This window comes from Leptosomus discolor, chromosome 1, assembly GCF_034619465.1.
Source record: "Leptosomus discolor isolate bLepDis1 chromosome 1, bLepDis1.hap2, whole genome shotgun sequence".
NCBI classification, from domain to species: Eukaryota; Metazoa; Chordata; class Aves; order Leptosomiformes; family Leptosomidae; genus Leptosomus; species Leptosomus discolor.
The window spans coordinates 165,525,402-165,545,097 of NC_141391.1; the positions used below are offsets into that span (position 1 = coordinate 165,525,402).

General features: G+C 40.4%; 1 protein-coding gene across 1 annotated transcript in view; it reads left to right on the forward strand.

Moving 5' to 3' along the window:
- The window catches only part of AGBL3 (AGBL carboxypeptidase 3), a gene marked incomplete at its 5' end in the record, with an annotated part of 25,394 nt that continues 5,698 nt past the window's right edge, over positions 1-19,696 (forward strand). The window contains 8 exon segments of the mRNA XM_086461778.1: positions 1-97; positions 3,948-4,086; positions 4,588-5,367; positions 6,934-7,096; positions 8,154-8,277; positions 8,807-8,904; positions 9,622-9,629; positions 10,260-10,326. Of these exon segments, the coding sequence (XP_086317904.1) occupies positions 1-97; positions 3,948-4,086; positions 4,588-5,367; positions 6,934-7,096; positions 8,154-8,277; positions 8,807-8,904; positions 9,622-9,629; positions 10,260-10,326 (1,476 nt within the window).

Genomic DNA, 19,696 nt, shown 5'->3' on the forward strand with positions numbered 1-19,696 from the left:
ACTAGCCCTGAGCCACTATATACTCGAACAGGTTTGGAGATGATGCCACCATACCGAACTCCTGACAAAGGCACTGTGATTTATTTAGGAGAAGAAGGTAGGAACACCCTGAGAAATCTTGCTGTTAGCTGTAGGTAGATGAAGCACCTGCTTTGATCTCCTTTATAAACCCAATTCCCAATTCAAAGCCTGATGAAATCAGTATGATTTTATATTGTTGTTTTAAAGCACTTGGGAATAAATTATTTTCCTGTAGATAGGAATGGAAGTCAGCTAGAGTCACACAGCTGTCTCATCACCCCTAATTCTGCTTGTACTGTCAGTTATATCAGGAATCCAGCTCAGCTCAAGCCACTGTTCTCAGTGAGTAACGGTATGCATCGGCCTAAAATGAGTTTGTTGTGAAAATACGAGTGGAGAAAGATAACTTAACAGCCAAAAGAAAAAGTGAAAAAGATGAGAGCCGTGTAACTGTGTTGGGAGAATATTTTGTTACCCTGTTTGCTGTAGTAGTTTTGCCGAGACTTATAAACCAGATCTGGCCGGATTGGATCAGTGCTTGATTACAGGCTCCTAAATCTGGCAAAGATTAATTGGACAGAATTGAAGGGAGTTGGGTTACCTTATCGCACCATTGCCAGTTGATTATCAGTTATTTATTCTTTCCTGTGTTTGCTAAGTTGATCCAGTTGCCTTGGATGAACTTGGAACTTCTGGCAGTTGTTGATTTTGGTCCTGGGCTACTTCTACATAGATAAGAAAGAATGATAATAGTTTTGCAATCCTAGGATAATTAGATGTGGCCACAAAATTTTCAGAAGCACAAAACTGAAAGGGAGCTGGCATCCTTCTTGAGGTCAACACAGGTGGTAGAAGCTTGCAAATATACTGAAAAGCACTGGTGCTCTTTGACATCATGTTTATTTAGAAATCAGCTACTTCTGCAGTATGGGTGTATTATCTGTCACAAATGTTGCTACATTTGGTGGCCAAGAAAACTCGTAAATGCTGCTTGACTAGGAGGGAACCTCTGTCCTCTACAATTGAACCTGCTAATTTATTGCAAGGGAGAAGATGTGGAGGAACACCCTGAATCCCAGCTCCCCGCCTTTTTGAAAAAAACAGCAGTGATTTCTGTTATGGTCCTTTGGTCGCTACTCTTTAAAAATGCAATTTTCCACGTCCTTTATTACTGACTTGAACTTCATGCGTAGGCAACTGGAAGTGGTTCTTATTTCAGCCTGTACAACTCTCCAGCAAAGCGTGTATTTTGGTATCATCATTCTCAGACTTCGTTAATGAAACTTCCCAACCAAGGAGGTGAAAACTGCTGCCTTTAAGGACAGCCAGTTCTCCTCCAGCTCGTGACGAATGACGTTGCACAGGCAGTTACAGGCAGTTGGCAATTCCTGGGCTAGCAAACATCAGGATGCAGCAGAATACAAGTGCTTGCTATCACCACGAAGATTCTGTATCTGAACACATGGATAGCAGCAGTCAGTATTTGTTGACCACAGGGTGAGTTTTTAAGTGACTGTGATTGTACCTTCACTGGCTTGGGTGTGCTGCTCTGCCCCCTAGGCTTGAGTTTGGCTGGTAGCAGGACACACAGAGAACTTCAGAGCGCTGGAGCCTTTACTTCCCCTTCCCTGCTTGCACGAGGGAGAGCAGACTCCTTGTGTGACCTGGGCTGCTGGGTGCTGTGGCCAGCTGGGGGTCAGGAGCAGATGGGAGAAGGAGAACTTCTGAGCCCCATGGAGTTCATCTTTCTGTTCCTGGGACAGCTTGTTAGCTTTGCCATCTAAGTTATATAGCAATAAATACCATTTTTAAAACCCTAAAATCCTCCTCACAGAGAAGCTCTACAGGGTAGAACAGGCATCTGCATTATGCAGATTTACAACCTGAGTACCTCAGACTGGCACATAATGAGCCATTGCATTCTGCAGGAGACAGCAGCAGCACTCTCCTCATTCCCACTCAAACTGAATTTGAATTCAGCAGGAGCTGGGAGTTACTGCCTGGCTGGGAACTACCTGCTGCTGAGTTCCTACAGGCCTTCCTAAAATCTGGTCTGGGAAAGAAAAATGCAATCCAGTGGTGACTCCCAACAGAAAATTTAAAACCTGAGTGCTCTATCATGGTATTTTATGCATGCATTTCATTCTGTAGCACTTGATTGATACAGATGTTTCCAGAAACAGTTTAACTGGTTTAACTACTGAAACATTTTTCTTCCCTAATGTTAAGGAAGAGCATGAAGAGGAAGGGAAGGGTAGAGAAACTGTGAATGGCATTTCCGCTAAATAGAAAGTAATTATTCAAGTGGTTATCCCAGCTAGCAAAGCTAACAGTCTTTCTCTAATGAAAACCCCTGTGGGTCTGTAGTAACTTTGATCATGAAGAACAATACACTGAATATGGCATCTTTTGTGTATGGAACAGTGATCCAAGGGATGAAAAAATGAATCATAGGAATCTTGGCTTTATGTAACTTCCCTGAGTAGTACTGTCAGAGCTTTAGTGACACTACAGGACAGAATGACAGACTGCTGAAGGATAAATCTCTAGCACAGCCTCAGTCAAGCCAGGGCAGACACAACTCTGCTCTGAACAGGGGCTGCTGTGCAGCTTTAGCCCTGCTGTATGGCACAGGGTCAGTCCCCCTTATTTGGCAGCACAGTAAGGCAGCAGTTTCTCCTCAGGTGGATCCAGCAGTAAGGAGATAGAGAGAAGCAAGAATACAGGAGCTGAGAATACAACAGCTTGGCAATTGGTGTCCAGCCACCAGTACAAATCCTTCGCTTTGCTAGTTAGAAAGTTATATAGCAGGGAATTTAACTTCTGGCAAATGAGAAAAGCAGTTCGATATTGGCAGTGTGAAACACACAGTCTCACAGTACGTAGTTTCAGCCTGGAAGAGCTGCAGTTTTCACCTGTCCTCCTTTTCCCTGAGCTGGCCCTAACTCAAGCATCAGAGCACAGCTTGTGCTGCCAGGGTTGGCTAGAGTTGCCAGCGTGGCTACACTGTCTCTGCAGCGGGATCTCTGGGCTCCCGTGTTTCAGTGGAAGAGCCGCATGCTCTGTCTCTATTTTGTGGGTACAGTTTGGAGATGACAGGAAGTTTTTATTACGCTAGTTTTCCACACCTTTGCCACCATATTGGCACCAATACAGGGAAAGCAAATAAATATTAATGATAATTCTTGCTTTGGTTCTGTAAAGGCAGGATCCTTGACCGTTAAAATTATGACAAGAATATTCTGGAACTTCACAAACAAAAAAGTAAACATTTGCTGATGGCAAATCTAGAAGTTCTGCTCTTTAATGAACTACAGTAATGAAGACTGTAGTAAAAAGTTCAGTTATGCCTCTGTGAGCCTCTCATCTGAGGAAAAAGTAGCAGCAGAGATCAAAAGGAGATATGTGCTCAAACTGCATGCTAAATGTAATGTGAAAACACCACTTGCTAAATAAAAGTGATTGCTGCTGGGTCTGGATGTCATTTTTTTACTTCTAGAATAGAATAGTTGAATACAGAGATTTAAAAACAAACTGATGGCAAGAGTTGTCAGCTACATATGATTTCTGAGTAGAAAAGATGCCCATTTGACTGGTGAAAAGACCCGGGCGAGCTGAGTCCTAGAGTCTTCCCACCTAACTTAGTTGCTTTGCCTAAGTACAGAGTATGAATGGCCCTTTGCTCATGCAGAGAAACAGAGGCACCTCCAAGACAGAGTCAGATCTTAGGCTGGCTGACATTGATAAGGTTAAGTCGGAATGGGCATCAAAACCTTCATATAATTTCTTTTATGCTTACCTAAGTTATGCTTTAACATTCAGTTCCTTGCGGTTGTCTGTTTCTAGAAGGAATTTTCAGAAGGATGCAGGTATGTCTAAATGACTCAGACTGAAATGAAAGACATCTGTTCTGCTCCTTCCCCTAGCTAACCAAAACTCCTGCTTTATGTATTGCCAAGTGAGAGGTCTCTTCCTGCTGAAGCAGATCCTCCGTCAGAAAGTGGACAACACACTGATCTTTGAAGGCTGGTTTGAGAGCTGGAATTTGCAGAAGGTGGTCAAAGTGTACGTTTCTAATCTTTTTTTCTTTTGTTAAAATGGAGTTATTATCAGAGTGGTTACTATCAGCAGCCTGCTATCAGTTTCCGGGGAGGATGTGTTACTCGGTTTGTAACTTGTTTTACATTGATTGAATAAGCTTCAAAAGTAGTTTCAGGTAGCCTTTCAGATAGCCATTCCATTTTTTCTATCGGTGATAATCACCCACACAAACTCAACACCTTTTCTTAAGCACCTCTTTTTAAAGCATAATGTGGAGAACATTTTTAGGATTCCTGGTTATTATTAAAAGTCCCAGTGAAGACAGCACTTGCATTATTGACACGCTCGGTGCATTAGGCATCTTTTCCTGGCAGGTGTGTAGACTTTGATTTATGACAGTGTAAGTGGGATCTGTACCTGATTCACTGCAGGCTGCTTTTTCATGGCAGTCCGCATTACGTGACACTGCACCATACTACAGCACTAACCAGCATCACAACTGTTTGTCTTCTTTCTGCCTACCAGTAATGAATTTGAGTACCAGCTCACGCTGTGCACTGACCTCTACACAAGCAGACACACGCAGTGGTACTACTTCCAAGTAAGCAATATGCAGGCAGCAATGCCGTATCGCTTCACTATTGTCAACTTTACCAAGCATAACCGCCTATGTAAACACAGCTTGCAGCCACTGTTGGACTCAGAAGCTGATGCTAAGAAACGCAAAGCTGGCTGGCGTAGGACTGGAAATTAAATCAAGTAAAAAAAACCCAATGCGGGCCAAGGTGGATGCCAATATTTCTCACTCACTTGGATGTTCCAGTTCCCTCATGACCAAGATACCTGCTACTTTGCCCACTGCTATCCTTACACCTACTCCAACCTGCAGGAGTACCTGGTGGCCATCTCTAAGGATCCAGTGAAGTCCAAATTCTGCAAGATCCACATCTTGTACCATTCACTGGCAGGAAACACAGTGTATGTTTTAACTATCACCAACTCCCTCAAAAGTGGCAAGGGCACTGAGAGAAAGGCTGTGATGCTAACTGCAAGGGTGCAGCTGGGAGAAACTAACAGATCTTGGATAATGAAGGGCTTTCTGGATTACATTCCTGGCGATTCAGGCAAAGCTCAACTTCTGCGGGACAATTTTGTGTTCAAAGTGATACCCATGCTGAATCCAGATGGTGTGATTGTGGGAAATCACCACTGCTCTTTAACAGGTCAGGACCTGAACCAGAAATATAGATCTAATGTGAAGAAATTTTATCCTTCCGTCTGGTATACCCAAAACATGATCAAAAAGTAACTTAATTTTCTTTCCCTTTAGAATAAGTCATTTTCCTTTCCAGTGTCTCTTTGTTAGTGTGACTTCTCTTTGTCTCTTATCATTTTGGTATTGTTTACATCTTTGCCCTGTATCCAAGCCTTTCTGACTGTTTTGTTTATGTTCAGTTGCATTTCAGAGTGGGTTATTTTTTCCTTCAGTATTGTGCAGGTTTTTCTTTAATATATTTTCTCCGTTCCTGGTAACAAGTTATTTCTCCAAAGTAAAAGATTTTTCAACAAAACATTTTCAGCATATGTCTCACCACTATTCTCTGACAAAATCTACTTATCAAATTTCTTATTTCTTTCATTTTCTTCTTTTCTGGCATACAGCCACGTCCCAGAATGAAGTTACGTTCAGAATAGATCCCAGATGTCTGTTTGGCAGCAAAGATTGCCAAGTTTACTGTATGTTTTGCTACAAATATTTTTGACTTTCATCACAAAGGCGTTGATACTCTGGCGAGAAAACTAAATCTTCAGGAATTAAACTAAACCTTCGGCTAGGAAACTAAATCCCTCTGGTTTAACTTCTGTAACAAATTAATACAAACAACACTCTTGTGCAGAAAGGCAGTGTCAGAATTAGTACATTTAATGTTTTTCATCTAGTTACAGCCTGTTTTAAATAGGATCTGTGTTCTTTCAAATAATGTTTTGGCATGTAGATCCCTAGCTCATCAAGATGAGCAGTGTGCTCTCCTTTTCTATGAGAATTCCTCTCTCTGTCTTTCTATATGGAAACAGCCTGCACTTGTGAATGCCCTGTAATTACTATTAATAATGTCTGCTGAAGTGCTACTGACCTTCAGCCTCATATTCAGCTACTGTCAGCTGAGACAGATGTGTTCATTACTGCTTCCTTCTTAGTTCCACCATGGATTTCAAACTCCTGCCCAGAGTAAAGCCCCAGGTGACATGCTGTGGTGCCATTACATCTTCTCTGTAGAGCTCTCCTTTGACACAAATTGGCCATTGGGCGTGTGGGTTGCTAAACCCCAATGTGGCTACCTGCAAATTTTCTTTAAAAAGTTATTTAAGCAATAATACATTGAAGAATCTTGGCATATCATAAAAATTGATGTCTCCAGTTTGATAAAGGAAAGTATTCACTGCCATTTATGCTTCAGTCTTGTAATTGTACAGCATGTATTATTCAACACATGTACAATAGCGAAAGAGCAGCCAATAAGAATAGCGGGTTTCAGCTGTACAACATTCTCATGTACACAACTACAGAGCTGGATGTGTATAACCAAGCCTGCAAGTTAGAACAAACACATGGACAAAGGCTGACGATGCATACACTCATATCTTATTTCTGTGTAGTGGCAAGTGTTTTATTCTGGAGGGAACTGAGCAGCTTGGCTCTAAGCTAGAACACTAAAGGTTTAACTTAGAGCTCAGAATATGAAATTTGTATTGATTTCTTGCTCTTCAGGTTATACATGGACTTCAGTGTAACATATGAGCTCAGACTAGTTTCTAAGGTGGAAAACCCCCCACTTTTAGTAAAGTTTTCGGTGTCATCCTGTATTACAGAGTGATGGGGGCACGTGATGTTTTTCTGTATTGTGACATCCATGGTCACAACAGGAAACAAAATGTCTTCATGTATGGTTGTGAGAGAAAGCAGCAAGCAAAAGCACCACACATGCATCCACGTGTCTTCCCACTCTTGCTAAGCAAGAGCTGCCCAGGTAAGGTAAGCAAATGTCTGGCTAGAAACTTACCTAAAAATTCAAGCACCGTCTGAGATCCCTAATTTTTTGTTAAGGTATCACATTTACTAAAAGACTGCACTTCACCCTGTAAAATAATCTTCAATTCGCTAAAACTAGAGATGGTAGGAATATGAAATTTTAATTCCTTTGAAATTCCAGCACTCCAAAATGTACCATGCTGAACTGGGACATAAATCTTTTTTTAAAGGTTTTTTTAGAAGAATGAACAAAATCCAGAATATCAAAATACCATAGTAGCGTTGTTTTAACAATATGTCAAAAACTAACATTAAATATTGTGTACTCATATATTAAATGCAGCTTTAAAGTATATTGTAGAATTAGAAACAATCAAGTAAGCAAATAAGAAACTAAAGCATAAAAATGTTTCTCAGGATTGAATCCTTTTGAAAACTTCTGTTGAAAATTGTGTCAAAACCACCATGGTTGTGTAGGGCATTTCGATTAGGAAAAAAAAATATTTAGTAGGAAATGACAGCTTTTAAAATATGTTGCAAAGGCTCAGGAATAAAACAACACATAAACTAACCTACTGGATGTCATTGCATACTTGCAGCTAATGCTGTTTTCCTAGATATCAATAAGGAGGTGGTTGTGACCTCCAGATCGGTTTCATCAACCTGTCGGTCTGTTAAGTCATGAGAGAAGAGCTATTCCAACTTTTTAGTAAATATGCATGTTGATATATAACAGGATTTGTGGTAACTCAGCTGGCCAGCTGTCTGTATAGGTTTTTTTAGAAACAGTAAGTACAGCCACATAAAAAATTATTTGCAGATATCTCAAAAATCCTTAAAGTAAAATAAACTTTTAATCAAAGGGCTGTTATTTCACCTACTTCTCCATTATACCAGTAATAACAGTATGCTCTGAGCTATGTTGTGCAATATTCAAGTAGGGTGAAAAACTCACAATTGTTTACCCAGTAGATAATATTTAAAAATCTTGCAGGGTTAAAATGAAATTCCTGTATCTTCCTATTTACTTCAAAGGCTAATGCTGTACCTGTCTTTTAAGTTCTCATTCCCAGACTGCCGTTTCACATTACGAAGTAGCAAAGGCACAGGTCAAGTGGTAATGTGGAAGATGGGCATCAACAACAGCTACACTTTGGAAGCCTCAATCTGTGGCTTTAAGTTGGGTGAGACAATTCCCTGTAGATATTTAGTAGGAACCATCAAGCAAGAACTTTGCTTTCGGTTTTTCATGGAAAATGGTAGTTTGAGCCACCATCCCCTTGTTGGTGTTCTGTCTTATTGGGTAGAAGTGAATGATGGCTTAAGATAAGAACAAACACTAAAACTAGGGCATTCACCTAGCATCCTTTCAGGCTGTCACTAGCATTATTGCGTATGTATCATGAAACAACAGCATTAATGGATGGAAAATCAAAAGCAGTAACTAAAGCCAGTTGTATTTTTAGGAAATTTTGTAGTAGGGAATCAGTTAACTCTGCATTATAGTTAACTGAGTGGATAGATTTGTTCTTATAGGCACAATAGTGATCTGTAATATCATCTGTATAAAACTCCAGCAGTCATAGACCTGTCTAGACTGTCAGTGAAAGCTATGTGAGTTTGCAGTCAGCCGCCATCCTGAAATATCACAGATACCTAGCAGTCAGCAGGATGGCTGACATTTTCATTGCCTTGGTCCTGTTGATGCTGCAGGCTGCAGGCAAAGGACCCATTTCGATACGAAAGACCTGGAGTTAATAGGACAGCATTTCTGTGATGCTCTCTTGAAATACTGTGTTCATAACAAGGAGGTAAGAAAGGTCCCCCCTAGGCCTTTTCTCCTGCCTCAGTTCATCCTACTATAATACTCTATAGGGTTATAGCAATAACAAAATAGATAATGGCTTTCTTTAAGTAAACTAAATTTTTGGTGTTTCTTATTATGTGTGCCTGAAGGAACACGAGAAGGTAATGAAACAGCAAGCCAGGGTGAACTCAAAGTTCTGATGTGTTAGACTGGGATTCCAGGTAACTTAGAACTACTCAGATATGCCACAATTTATTATATATTCTCTGCACCTCATAAAGAGTGCCAGAGTAAGTGTTAGAAATGTTACTAAAATTAGGCTTTCAAATGGGATACTCCTTAAATTACCACTCCTTAAAAGATTGCATGCAAATTTTATATCCAAACCTTAATAGCCAGGTCATTGGAAGCAGAGTTCTGTATCTGTCTCAGGTGGCCTTCCCGAGGAGAAATGAAACTGCATTCGTACAGAGCTTGGTCTGTTGCATCACTGAAATTAATATGGTTTTTTTCAGCCTTACATTTTGCAGAGCAATCTAGCCACAATGTAAGGTGTATTGTTTTGGTTTGGGGTAAACCTAATTTCATTAACTATGGAAGATGCTAATCTGATTCCATTTAGCCAAAGGGGCTAAGTTCAGGGTAATTGATAGCAGTGCAAGAATCTGTATGCTGACCAAACAATGCACCTGTTAAACATGATCAGCTCCTCCTGTGCCAGTGTGGATCGTGAGTGACTGCAAGATCAGTTGTGCAGGTGATTTGTGAGAAGTGGGCATTTATGTGTTATGAACAGCTGTGGCTCTATGGTCATTTATTAGGGAATAAAACTTTTGTACCTTTATTTTCTGGGGAAACATTAATAGGTTGGATCTATCTGATCAAACTTTAGGTGTCCAGAGTATAGAAATCAAGAACTGAGGTTCACAACTGATGCTGAACTGCAAGGAAATAAAAAGAGACACAAGATCTTAATGCATCATCAGAGAACTAGGAGAAGACTCACTGGGAATAAAAAGGATGATGTTCTGCGAGAGGATTTAGGAGGGGAGGGGGAAGGTGTGTGAAGCAGAACTAAAAGAAACCTAGGTAGAAGCAGGAGATGTCGTGTGGATAGATCACATCTCTTCCAATAACCAAGCTTTCTCCAAGGTGATGAGCCCACTTTGTGCAGATTAGCTGTAGGTCTGTAAATTTAAAATGTGGATCTGGAAGACAGGCATGTGGAAAACACATTCACATCTCTACAACTAGGGTTACTACAGAAAACACCTGCTAATGGTTGGAATAAATGCTGCAAAATACTGTTTGCAATCACTGAATTTGGAAATTAAACAAAACAATGCTCATCTTTCACAGCAGCCAAACTTCCGACAGCTCAAACTCCTGTGACCTTGTTGCACACCAGCTAAAACTAGGTACTAAGGTATGCTGGGACTTTTTTCTTGTCTGTTTACATCTCTGTCTGGAATGCCACTGGGAAAGAATCAGTAGAGTTTAACAGGCTCTATTCTGAAGAACCTTAGGATTAAGCCAGTCAGAATAGTAATTAACAAATCAATAGTCTATAAAGGTACAGTCCAAATGAACAGTGCAGACCAATAGTATTCATCTTCCCTATAGCTTAACCCAAATTTTCCAGAAGATGGTGTTTTTGTTCCAAAAGAAGGTGGCTTTCTACCTGTTAGATTCTGCACTACAGCTGAGTAAGCAGACATATGGTCAGGGTGAGAAGGAGGAGGGCACCAGCTTCAAGCACAAGAAATAACATGTCCAAGTACACTGGCATCGTCCATACTTTACAGATGCACAGCTCAGAGTGTTTAGGAGTAGGAGTTGTGTTCTCCTCTCACGCATGCAGGAAAGTCATCACACTGGTGCCAAGTGTTGTCAGCATCAGACTACCCCATTGCCTACTTCTAAGCTCATAGGCGAATGTAGCCCCAGATTTCACAAAGTGCTTTTACTGGAGGCAAATGAGACCTTTTCTTTTCCTGAAACCTCTATTTACTTGTTTTGCTGAAAAGAATGGGTTGAAACCTGTGTTTTGTCCTTGTTTACTTGATGTTTATTTTTTTTGATGCCTGTGATTACCATAATATTACTCAAGATGTTTCCTGTAAATAAGCAAAACAAACTTTTTTGAGTTTATTACTTTTAGAAAGCTTGTGGATGAATTTTAGCCAACAATAATAGTTCCTGTAAATTATTGCTTCCTGTTTGTGACATAAATGAAGTAAATAAATAACAGTAAAAGGGGAAACTAGTACCAGGACTGTGTACTAAGAGTGTGTAAAACTGAAGTGACCCCTGTAAGTCTTTGCAAAACACGCAGATAGGCATTTCAGACGACTGGGCTGGTTGACAAATTGCATGATTTGGAGTTTTAGGTCTAATTTTAGAGATGATAGTTTGAAACTGATACAGTTAGATAAGCTCCGGTGAGTGCGCTTGTGGTGAGGGAAGCTGCCATGGATTGCTTTCTGTGCTCTGCCACTCCCTGGAGACATTTGTCCGTGGAGAAGTTATATGGAGAACATATGTTTGTGCAAAGTCCAACAGTTCCACTTAGTCCCACTGTCATCCAGAGTTTAAGCAAAGCTACTGGGTTTGTACTTCAGGAAGGTGAAGTCTAGACATACTTTCCACTCACCCAACACACCCGGGGGGTTGTAATTTCTGATGGAAGGGCTGGGAGGGTAGTGTCGACTTTTAGTGTTTATCCACAGCTTGAAATTTCTTCCCCTATTCTGTTCAGTGCTAAAGAACCAAGCAGGAATTTCCACCACTGATGCCATGGTATTTCCAGTTACAGAAGGTCAACTGTAGTGGGCTGGATGAAAAGTCTCTTTTGCACAGTACAAGGACTGGTAGCAGAGGGTTGGTGAAAGTACGCAGGGGAGGGATGAGTATTGAGATATGTTTTCCTTAATGTACCCTCTGCCATGTTTGTTCTTATAACGCTACCTCTGGGATTTAGTTTGTTCATATATGAATGATAAATCCACATGGGCACATTTTCCAGTGCTGGATTTGAAAGAAAAATTATGCATGACAGCTTTAGAATGAAAACAGTAAATGGACTCTAAAGTTAGCAGCATTTTCTGGTTAACACCAAGTATCCTGGGCCTTTTAGTACTTCTCAGCCCTTCATGCTTTCTTGCCCCACCTCCTCTTGTCTGGCTGGCATTATGCCTGCACACGGGGGTGTGACATGGGGCTGGCAGTCTGAGGACTGGCAACTTGAGAAAAATTTTTCTAAAACTCTGAGCCTTTCAACTTCATTTGCTAAAAATAGCCTTGTTTGTGTTGAAACAGTCACAATGCCAGTCAGTGGGATTGATTCAATTTTTTTTTTGATGTCCATAAGCACCATTTCCTTGTGGTCTATGAGTGGTACATACAAGCAAGGCAGGCAGGTTTGCCTGATGTCTGTGACTAAGCTGTAGATTGAGCAGGCTGCCACATAACTCTCATTCATAACTGCTTGTTGAAAAACATCCGTGCATGATATTCATCCCAGGAATTGAGATTAAAGGCCGTGTAATGAGATTTATCCAGATGACATGGGAGATATGGAACCTGTTGGATAATTGTGATTTCAGGGGGCTTTCAAACTCAGAAAAAGAATTGGAGAGGTGTAACACTGCTTTAGATAACTGAAGTCCAGGCAAACACAGAAGACCACTGCAGAAAGTTAGGGTATTGTTTCTCATCCACTTAGTTTAGTCCTGAAAACTGGTAGACTTGCTTGGTAATATACATAAAAGAAACATCCAAGAACAAAGAAGAGAAGAGAAGGGATGCCTTCCTAGAAACACTTGAGAGAAGCCATACTGAATCCACCCAAGAGCATTTGTTAAAGCTTAATTACTTCAGGATCTATATTAAATAATGGATTAGCATATTCCTCAACTCAACAGACTTTTCACACAACGAGATGAGCCATTTAACAACCACTTTCTGTCCTCCCTTGTCTCCTCCTGCCACATTCCTCGCTGTGTATTCCCTTCACTTCCATCCCTCTGATTTCAGTCCCTGCCATGACCTGGTTCAACATGCTAATCTGATAGGAAACAAACTCAGCAAAAAGAATGAGATGGTTTTCTGCTGGGTTAATGAGTTAAATCAGCTCACACAAGATTTTTTTGAGCATCAGAGCCTGTTTAAGGGATGGAGGAAAACACCAGCTAGGAGCAGGAAACAAAGTGGCAGAGTTTGGAGTGGAGGAGGCAGGACCAAGGACAATGGAAAAGAGACTTTCTCCTTCAGTAGTAGAAAGCCCTAACGAGATTTCAGCAGTCTGTGAAACTAGAGCTTCAGGTGATTATTCAAACATCTCTATTTTTAAAGTGGCTGCACTTTATAAATTCACCACTAATTTAATAAACAATAAAGAGGAGTCTTCTCCAGCTCTGGATACAGAGCCCATCCCACCACATGCCTGTCTTAGGAGAGGATGAGCATGTTCAGGAGTGAACACAGCTTTGGCCATGTAAGAGCCTGATTCTGTAAGGCTGTGCTTGCCAATACCTATAAACACCAGTATACATTGCAAAACTGTTCATTAAGTGGAGCTTCACTAAGTCCTGTTCTGTAGTTTCTGTGCTGAAACATAGGCAAAGACAGCTTTCACGCAATGCAATTGTACAAATTGCATTCATGCATCTTTTATGCAATGAGTTAATGCACTTTTGCTAGATGTATAACAGAAGCAAAACACCTCAGAGCGATACTGTTACTATGTCAAGAATGTAACAACAGTTTATCAAATGAGTTTGAAAGAACAGTGCATCACAATTCCCGCATGAAGTTTCTTTTGTTCTTTTCATGATTATGCACATTTTCCCATACTTCAGTGACTAATTAAGGTTATTAGATCAAAAGGCTTGCAAAAATTCCTGTTGCTGTTCTTGGTGGAGGTTCTTAAAGGCATTTGAAAGGTGAATAGCAAGGAATATCACAGATGCAGTAGAGTTTTTAACAGAAATTCGTGCTGGAGCTGCACATAGCCCTGAACAACACTTTGCTGATGTTCAGCGTAGAAAATTATATGGCCCTCAGATGTAAAATAGGAGCACTGTTATTGTTGCCTAGAGAAAGCAAACTGTTGTTTGGAATGAAGAAGTCCCATTACTATTTTGATGGGTAATATTCTTTTTATGTACACAAACATTATAATGCTGGCTGCTTTATTAATGCTTTCATTGTTCAATAGATGCTTCCCAAGCTTTTTGCATTTCATGCCAGTCTTTCTTTTCAGAAGCCCCAACATCGGAAAAACAGAGCAACGGCAATTAATACTACTGAGAAAGCGTGACTGTCCATGTTCCCAGACTAAAAATAAACAAGCCATATTAAGTAGGAAGTGAGGTCCCTTGTCGATATGATATGTTTGCATCCAGGTTCATAAATATTTGCTGAACAGAACAGTATAAGGAATTCAATCTTGAGCAGCTTGCTTACATGTGTTACTTCTGGCATTGTGATTATCATGTTTATTTGCAAGTGTTCAGGGTTTTTTCTCTGTAACTATAACATTCCCTCATGAATCAAAATGATGACATACTATTTTCTGTGCAGAAAAAAACCACAAAACATCAGGAGAACATTTTCACAGCATTGCTAAGGACAGAAGTCATGAAAGCAAAAATGTGTTTTTCCTGGTAGAAACATGTTGTGCTCCTTTTCTCACCAGAGACTGATATATGACAACTTAATTCAACCACTGTAACTTTAGACAAACACTTTTGTCACCAAAAGCTGCTGACCTTTGCTCTTTATTCTATTTCATCTATGAATGAAGTATCAACACCAACAAGTCTGGGACAAAAAAAAATGGTAAAATTATGTCTCATTAATATATTATTTGATACATTTATATCTTTCTGTCAAGGAATATGCCTTGGAGCTGGAGATATATCAGCTCTTCTTCAGTCTCCAAAACTCCTCACTCCCTCAGCTGGACCTATTTCACTGCCAGTTTCATTGAACCAGATTTTTGCCAATTCCATTAAAATATTTTCTGTTGTGTTTTCCAGTCCAGTGGAGTGCAGTGAGGAGAAGAGAAAGGGAAAGTCACAGGACATTCTGGGGAAACAGGCAATACGTTTTTAATTAACTTTGGAATCATTACCAAGCCCCAGCTCTGAAATGCTTGTGCTGGCTATATTTGTAAAGCTGTATCATGAACCTTCCTGCCATTCAGTGTGTGATTCAGTACTCAGCATTAGCTGGCCTAGCAACTACTGTGGGATTAAGTTTACTAAAGGGTCATTGTCCGAATAGTTGGTATAAGATCTAATCTTTTTTAAAAACATCACTTCTCCATTATTGCTGTTCAGCATCCTACATAACTATTTAGACAATGTGAGCATTATTGTAGTTGACACTTGAAAATTGTAGATGAAAATAATGTAGTCTAACGTTATGCTCCTACTTTCAGGAAAAGGAATTTAACTTAAATATTTTTTATAATGCTGAGCACCCAAGAGCTTGCAAAGTGAACACAAATTGCTGAGTTTTCTGAGCTTTTGAAAATTAGGCCAAATATTGAATGCCTAGCTTATCTTCCTCTTAAAAAAAAAAAAAAAAAAAAGAAAAAAGAAAAAAGCCCAGCCTTTACATATTCAGTCTTTTCCCACTAGTTATTGAACCCTTACCAAGCCTCCCCTGTCCTAACCTAGTGTACCCTCGAACTGGCTAAGTGATAATATCTTTTTGTCAGTCAGTCTTTCAGAACTTAATAATTTGCTCGTCTTTCTATTCTGTTTCACAGACTCAAAGCACTGAAACTCAACAGAAGATATTTCAGGTACTTGACCCTGAAAAAGGTAAACATTATCATAGAATCACAGAATGGTTTGTGTTGGAAGGGACATTAAGGATCATCTAGTTCCAACCCCCCTGCCATAGCCTTCCACTATTGCTCAAAGCCCCATCCAACCTGGCCTCGGACACTGCCAGGGAGGGGCAGCCACAGCTGCTCTGGGCAACCTGTTCCAGTGTCTCACCACCCTCACAGTAAAGAATATGTTTGTTTAATTCATAAAATCCCAATAAACCTTTATTTTTCTGTAATCTCAAACCTCAGTAGAGGTTATGTTCCAAAAAGGTAAGTACAGTGTTCTTCGGCTGGCTTTTCACTCAGTCTCAGCATTTGGAAGAGCTCATTTTTCTGTAGTTTAAACTGTCTTTATCACATTATTACATTCTGCTTTACTGACTGGGAACATTCTCACAGCAGAAAAACTGAACCCGAGGCAAATTCCAGAGAGGGGAAAAAATATGTGCCTTAAGTGGCAGTAGAGTGCAGGCATTTGTAATAATGTGCTCATTTGATCCAGAGAAACTAGAGGAGAAAACATTAATTGAAGTCAAACAAGGCAGACCAAATCCTATGGAAAATTTGGATCAACCACAACTTTTTGGTTTCAATACAGACAAAATGAAAGAAGCAAATGTGGAGGCTAAGGAAACAGGACTGGAGCACTTGTGTCATTGCAAGCACTAGGAAATGTGAGAAAGATTTAGGTGTCAAAGTGAACAAGTAGCTCAACATAGTAATTTTTTAAAAAAGAAAAATGCAAAAGAGAATCCCTGAAAGTATTTAAGAACCAGAGACAACCTGTTGTCATGACACTCAAGAGAGTTCATCCACTTTATGATGAAATGAGTCTTTATGGGATGAAAATTGTCTCCTAAAATATAAGGAGAAGCTCAGTAGAGCAGCTCAGAGTAGCAGAGATAGCCTCAGTTGATGAAAAAGAAAGCATGAGAAGCTGTGACTGCACTTGATAAGAGATAAATTTGCATCAGAAATAAGAGATGCATGTTTTGGCAGGGAGTCAGAACACCCATTAGTGCAAACTGCAGATGTAGTGGGTTTTCTCTCTCACTTAGTCAAACATGCAGACTACAATGAGGCTCAAGAAAACTGAATTAAATTGCTAGCCTCTTTTCCATGGTAGGTGAAACAAATTATGAGATAATCTATCGTTCTTTCAGGCCTTAAAAGTGTGATTTTCGTAAGCTTTTAATTTTTGACATTAAAACAGAATAGGCTTCTTATAGGAATGTAGACTTCATTGAATTCAGGAGTTTAAGGATAGAAATTAAAAACATTGATGTGGACAGAGTACCGAAAAACAATGGAATTTGTTATGCTTAGTGTCAAACTTTGTGGCTTCGCAGATTCCCACAAAGCTGTGGGGAACAGCCAGCTATCAAGCATACAAAACCAACAAGTTAATCTATGAAGAAAATAGCGAAGTAGAAATGTCTTGAAGACAAAGCTGCCTGCCCTCACCTCACAGTGCCATAAGTCAGAATTCATTAATTTTAGCCATTGTTATTATTTTCATTTATTCTAACAGACATTTGTGAGCAGTGTTAATTACAGCATCATGTCACTTTTAAAAATTCTTACAGCTCGTATTTTTGCAAAAATTTTGCAAAGCTGATAAAACATTTCTCTTCAGTTCTGACCTCTCCTGCACGGTTAAACAAGCCTCCTGAAATATTCCAAGAATTAAAAAAAAAGAAAAAGAAAGGATTCTTCTCATTGAAATAAGAGCTTTACAATATTTTCCAGATGTCGTATCGTCAAATCATTCAGAACAGTACTTCAGCTGTTATTTTCATGGGCAGAGATCTACAATTCCTCAATGAAGACCGGATAAGAAATATTAAAATAGTCATTCCTATTATCTGTGGGTTTATATAAATCTGTGGGTTTTATGGATTCATAGGGAGCTGTCACAGATCAGTTAAACAGAGGAATGTGAGAACATATTACTTATTCTCTGCCTACCTTAAGGATACTGGAATTAATTCTCAGGACAATTCTTATTCATGTGATTTTCACAATTTGGGTGCTGAAAATCTAACTGTATCATGCTGTCATGGTATGTTTTAGTAATGATTTTGTGCTTGGTTCTGAATTCCTGTTTTGTTTATCTCAGACACACACCCAGAGCTATTCTGCCTTATGACTACTTTGTTTTTGTCTTGGAGAACTTAACCAGGAAAAATAAAAGACAAAGTGCCATGGTAGCTGGAAAACTAACAGATAAATATTTGGTTTGTGAAAGGGTTTGTAGGAAGGATGTGCCTGTGAGAGAAGAGGACTGGATTCATTGGCTGGGGGGGATCCTGTGTTCTTAAATTATTTTATAAACCTAAGAAAATAGGTTTATATTTATGTTATATAAATATGTTATATTTATATAACACAGGAAGGTTTGCCTGTGTTTTGCCCTCCCTAAGTTATTTTGGCCTGATGGGTTAAATATTATTAATGAAATTCTGTATCAACTCTATAAAGCACCTCTGCTTAAAAGAAAAGGAGCTTCAAAATGTTGTAAAATGTTATTTGTGTCTAAGGGACATGCCTCCCCACACGCTGTCAGTCCTGGTTCATCTCACCTGTTGATCATGGACCTTACCCCGTAGTTTCCTGTCTCACTGTACCCTGCAGGTGAGGTATTTGCAGTGCAGTGCTAAAGCCAGCTGCAGCTAGCCTGGTCCACCACACCAGCTGGTAAGATGTATCTGCTGGGTCGGGCCACGCTGGGAGAGAGGGCAGGGGCACTGGGCTGCAGCAGTGATTTAGCCGCTTGAGGAGATGTGGTCTTCACCTGCCTGCAGTGGCAGGGCCATGCCTGTCACACCAGCTGACGTGCTGGAGATCCATGTCTTGAGAAAGAAGATACATGAGCCGCCTGAAGTGTGGAGGGAGAGATGGAGTTAAAAGTGGCTCCCCCTCTGCCAGCCTCTAAGTCTGGGCATAAGTCATTGCAGCTCTAATTGGCTTCTGAGGGACAGGCAGTCCAGTTAAGTACAGTTTAAGTACAGTTTAAGTATGGTACAGTTGAGTACATTTAAGTGTTATGACTAACGACGGCTTGCCTGCCAAAGAAGAGATTAATAAAGAGCGTATTTTAAAATGTTTTTGCAATCTTGAGTGACTTTAAAGCACTTTCTTCCCCAGCCACATCTGTTCATTCCTCGCTATTGTGTGTTTTATGCTTTTACCCACGGATCACATTCTTCTAGGCTTTCCTGGAATTGAGGTTGCTTACGGGAAGGGGGAAAAAAAAAAAAAACAAACAACCCAAACCCACCACCAAACCAAAAACAACACACACCCAAACAACCAAATCCCGGCCCTTGGTTACTGTGTTTTTCAGATCCAGACTGGAGTACTATCCCACAGCCTGTAAAACAGTTTAGATCCCCTTTTTCTCTTTCCTACTGCTCTTCCAGAGATGTCTTATCAGCAGGGTGTGTAGTGAAGGCAGGTGCTATATATGCACATGAAATGAAGCAACTTCTAGCCCAAAGGTTGCTGTCACTCAGGTACTTTCATCTCACCTGCACTGGACCCCAGTTCAGCTGCTGCCTGAATGCAGTGGCACCCCCACTTTGGAAGCCGACGCACTATAGCTTCCCTGGGTGCTGGCACTGCTCATGCCCCAGGGCACCTTGTTCCTACACAGCCAGCCACCCTGCAGTGAGCACTAGCAGCTGAGCAGCTCATGAACACGTATCACCTGTAACATCAGTTGGGCGGCACCAGCTGTTCTTCTCTCCCACTCCCCCCCATGTTGCTTGATCAGTGGTGCTCGACACAGTACTCGTGTTCTGGAGATGTCTGTTATGACCCTAGTCCAGTGTCATTTGAATGTCAAACACTTGCTTTCCTTGGAGCAGATGCTAGGAGTGAGAATCTGTTCTCCAACAGAACTGCGTGCTTACCAAAACAAAATAATCATGTTGCCTTTGGCACCTTTGCT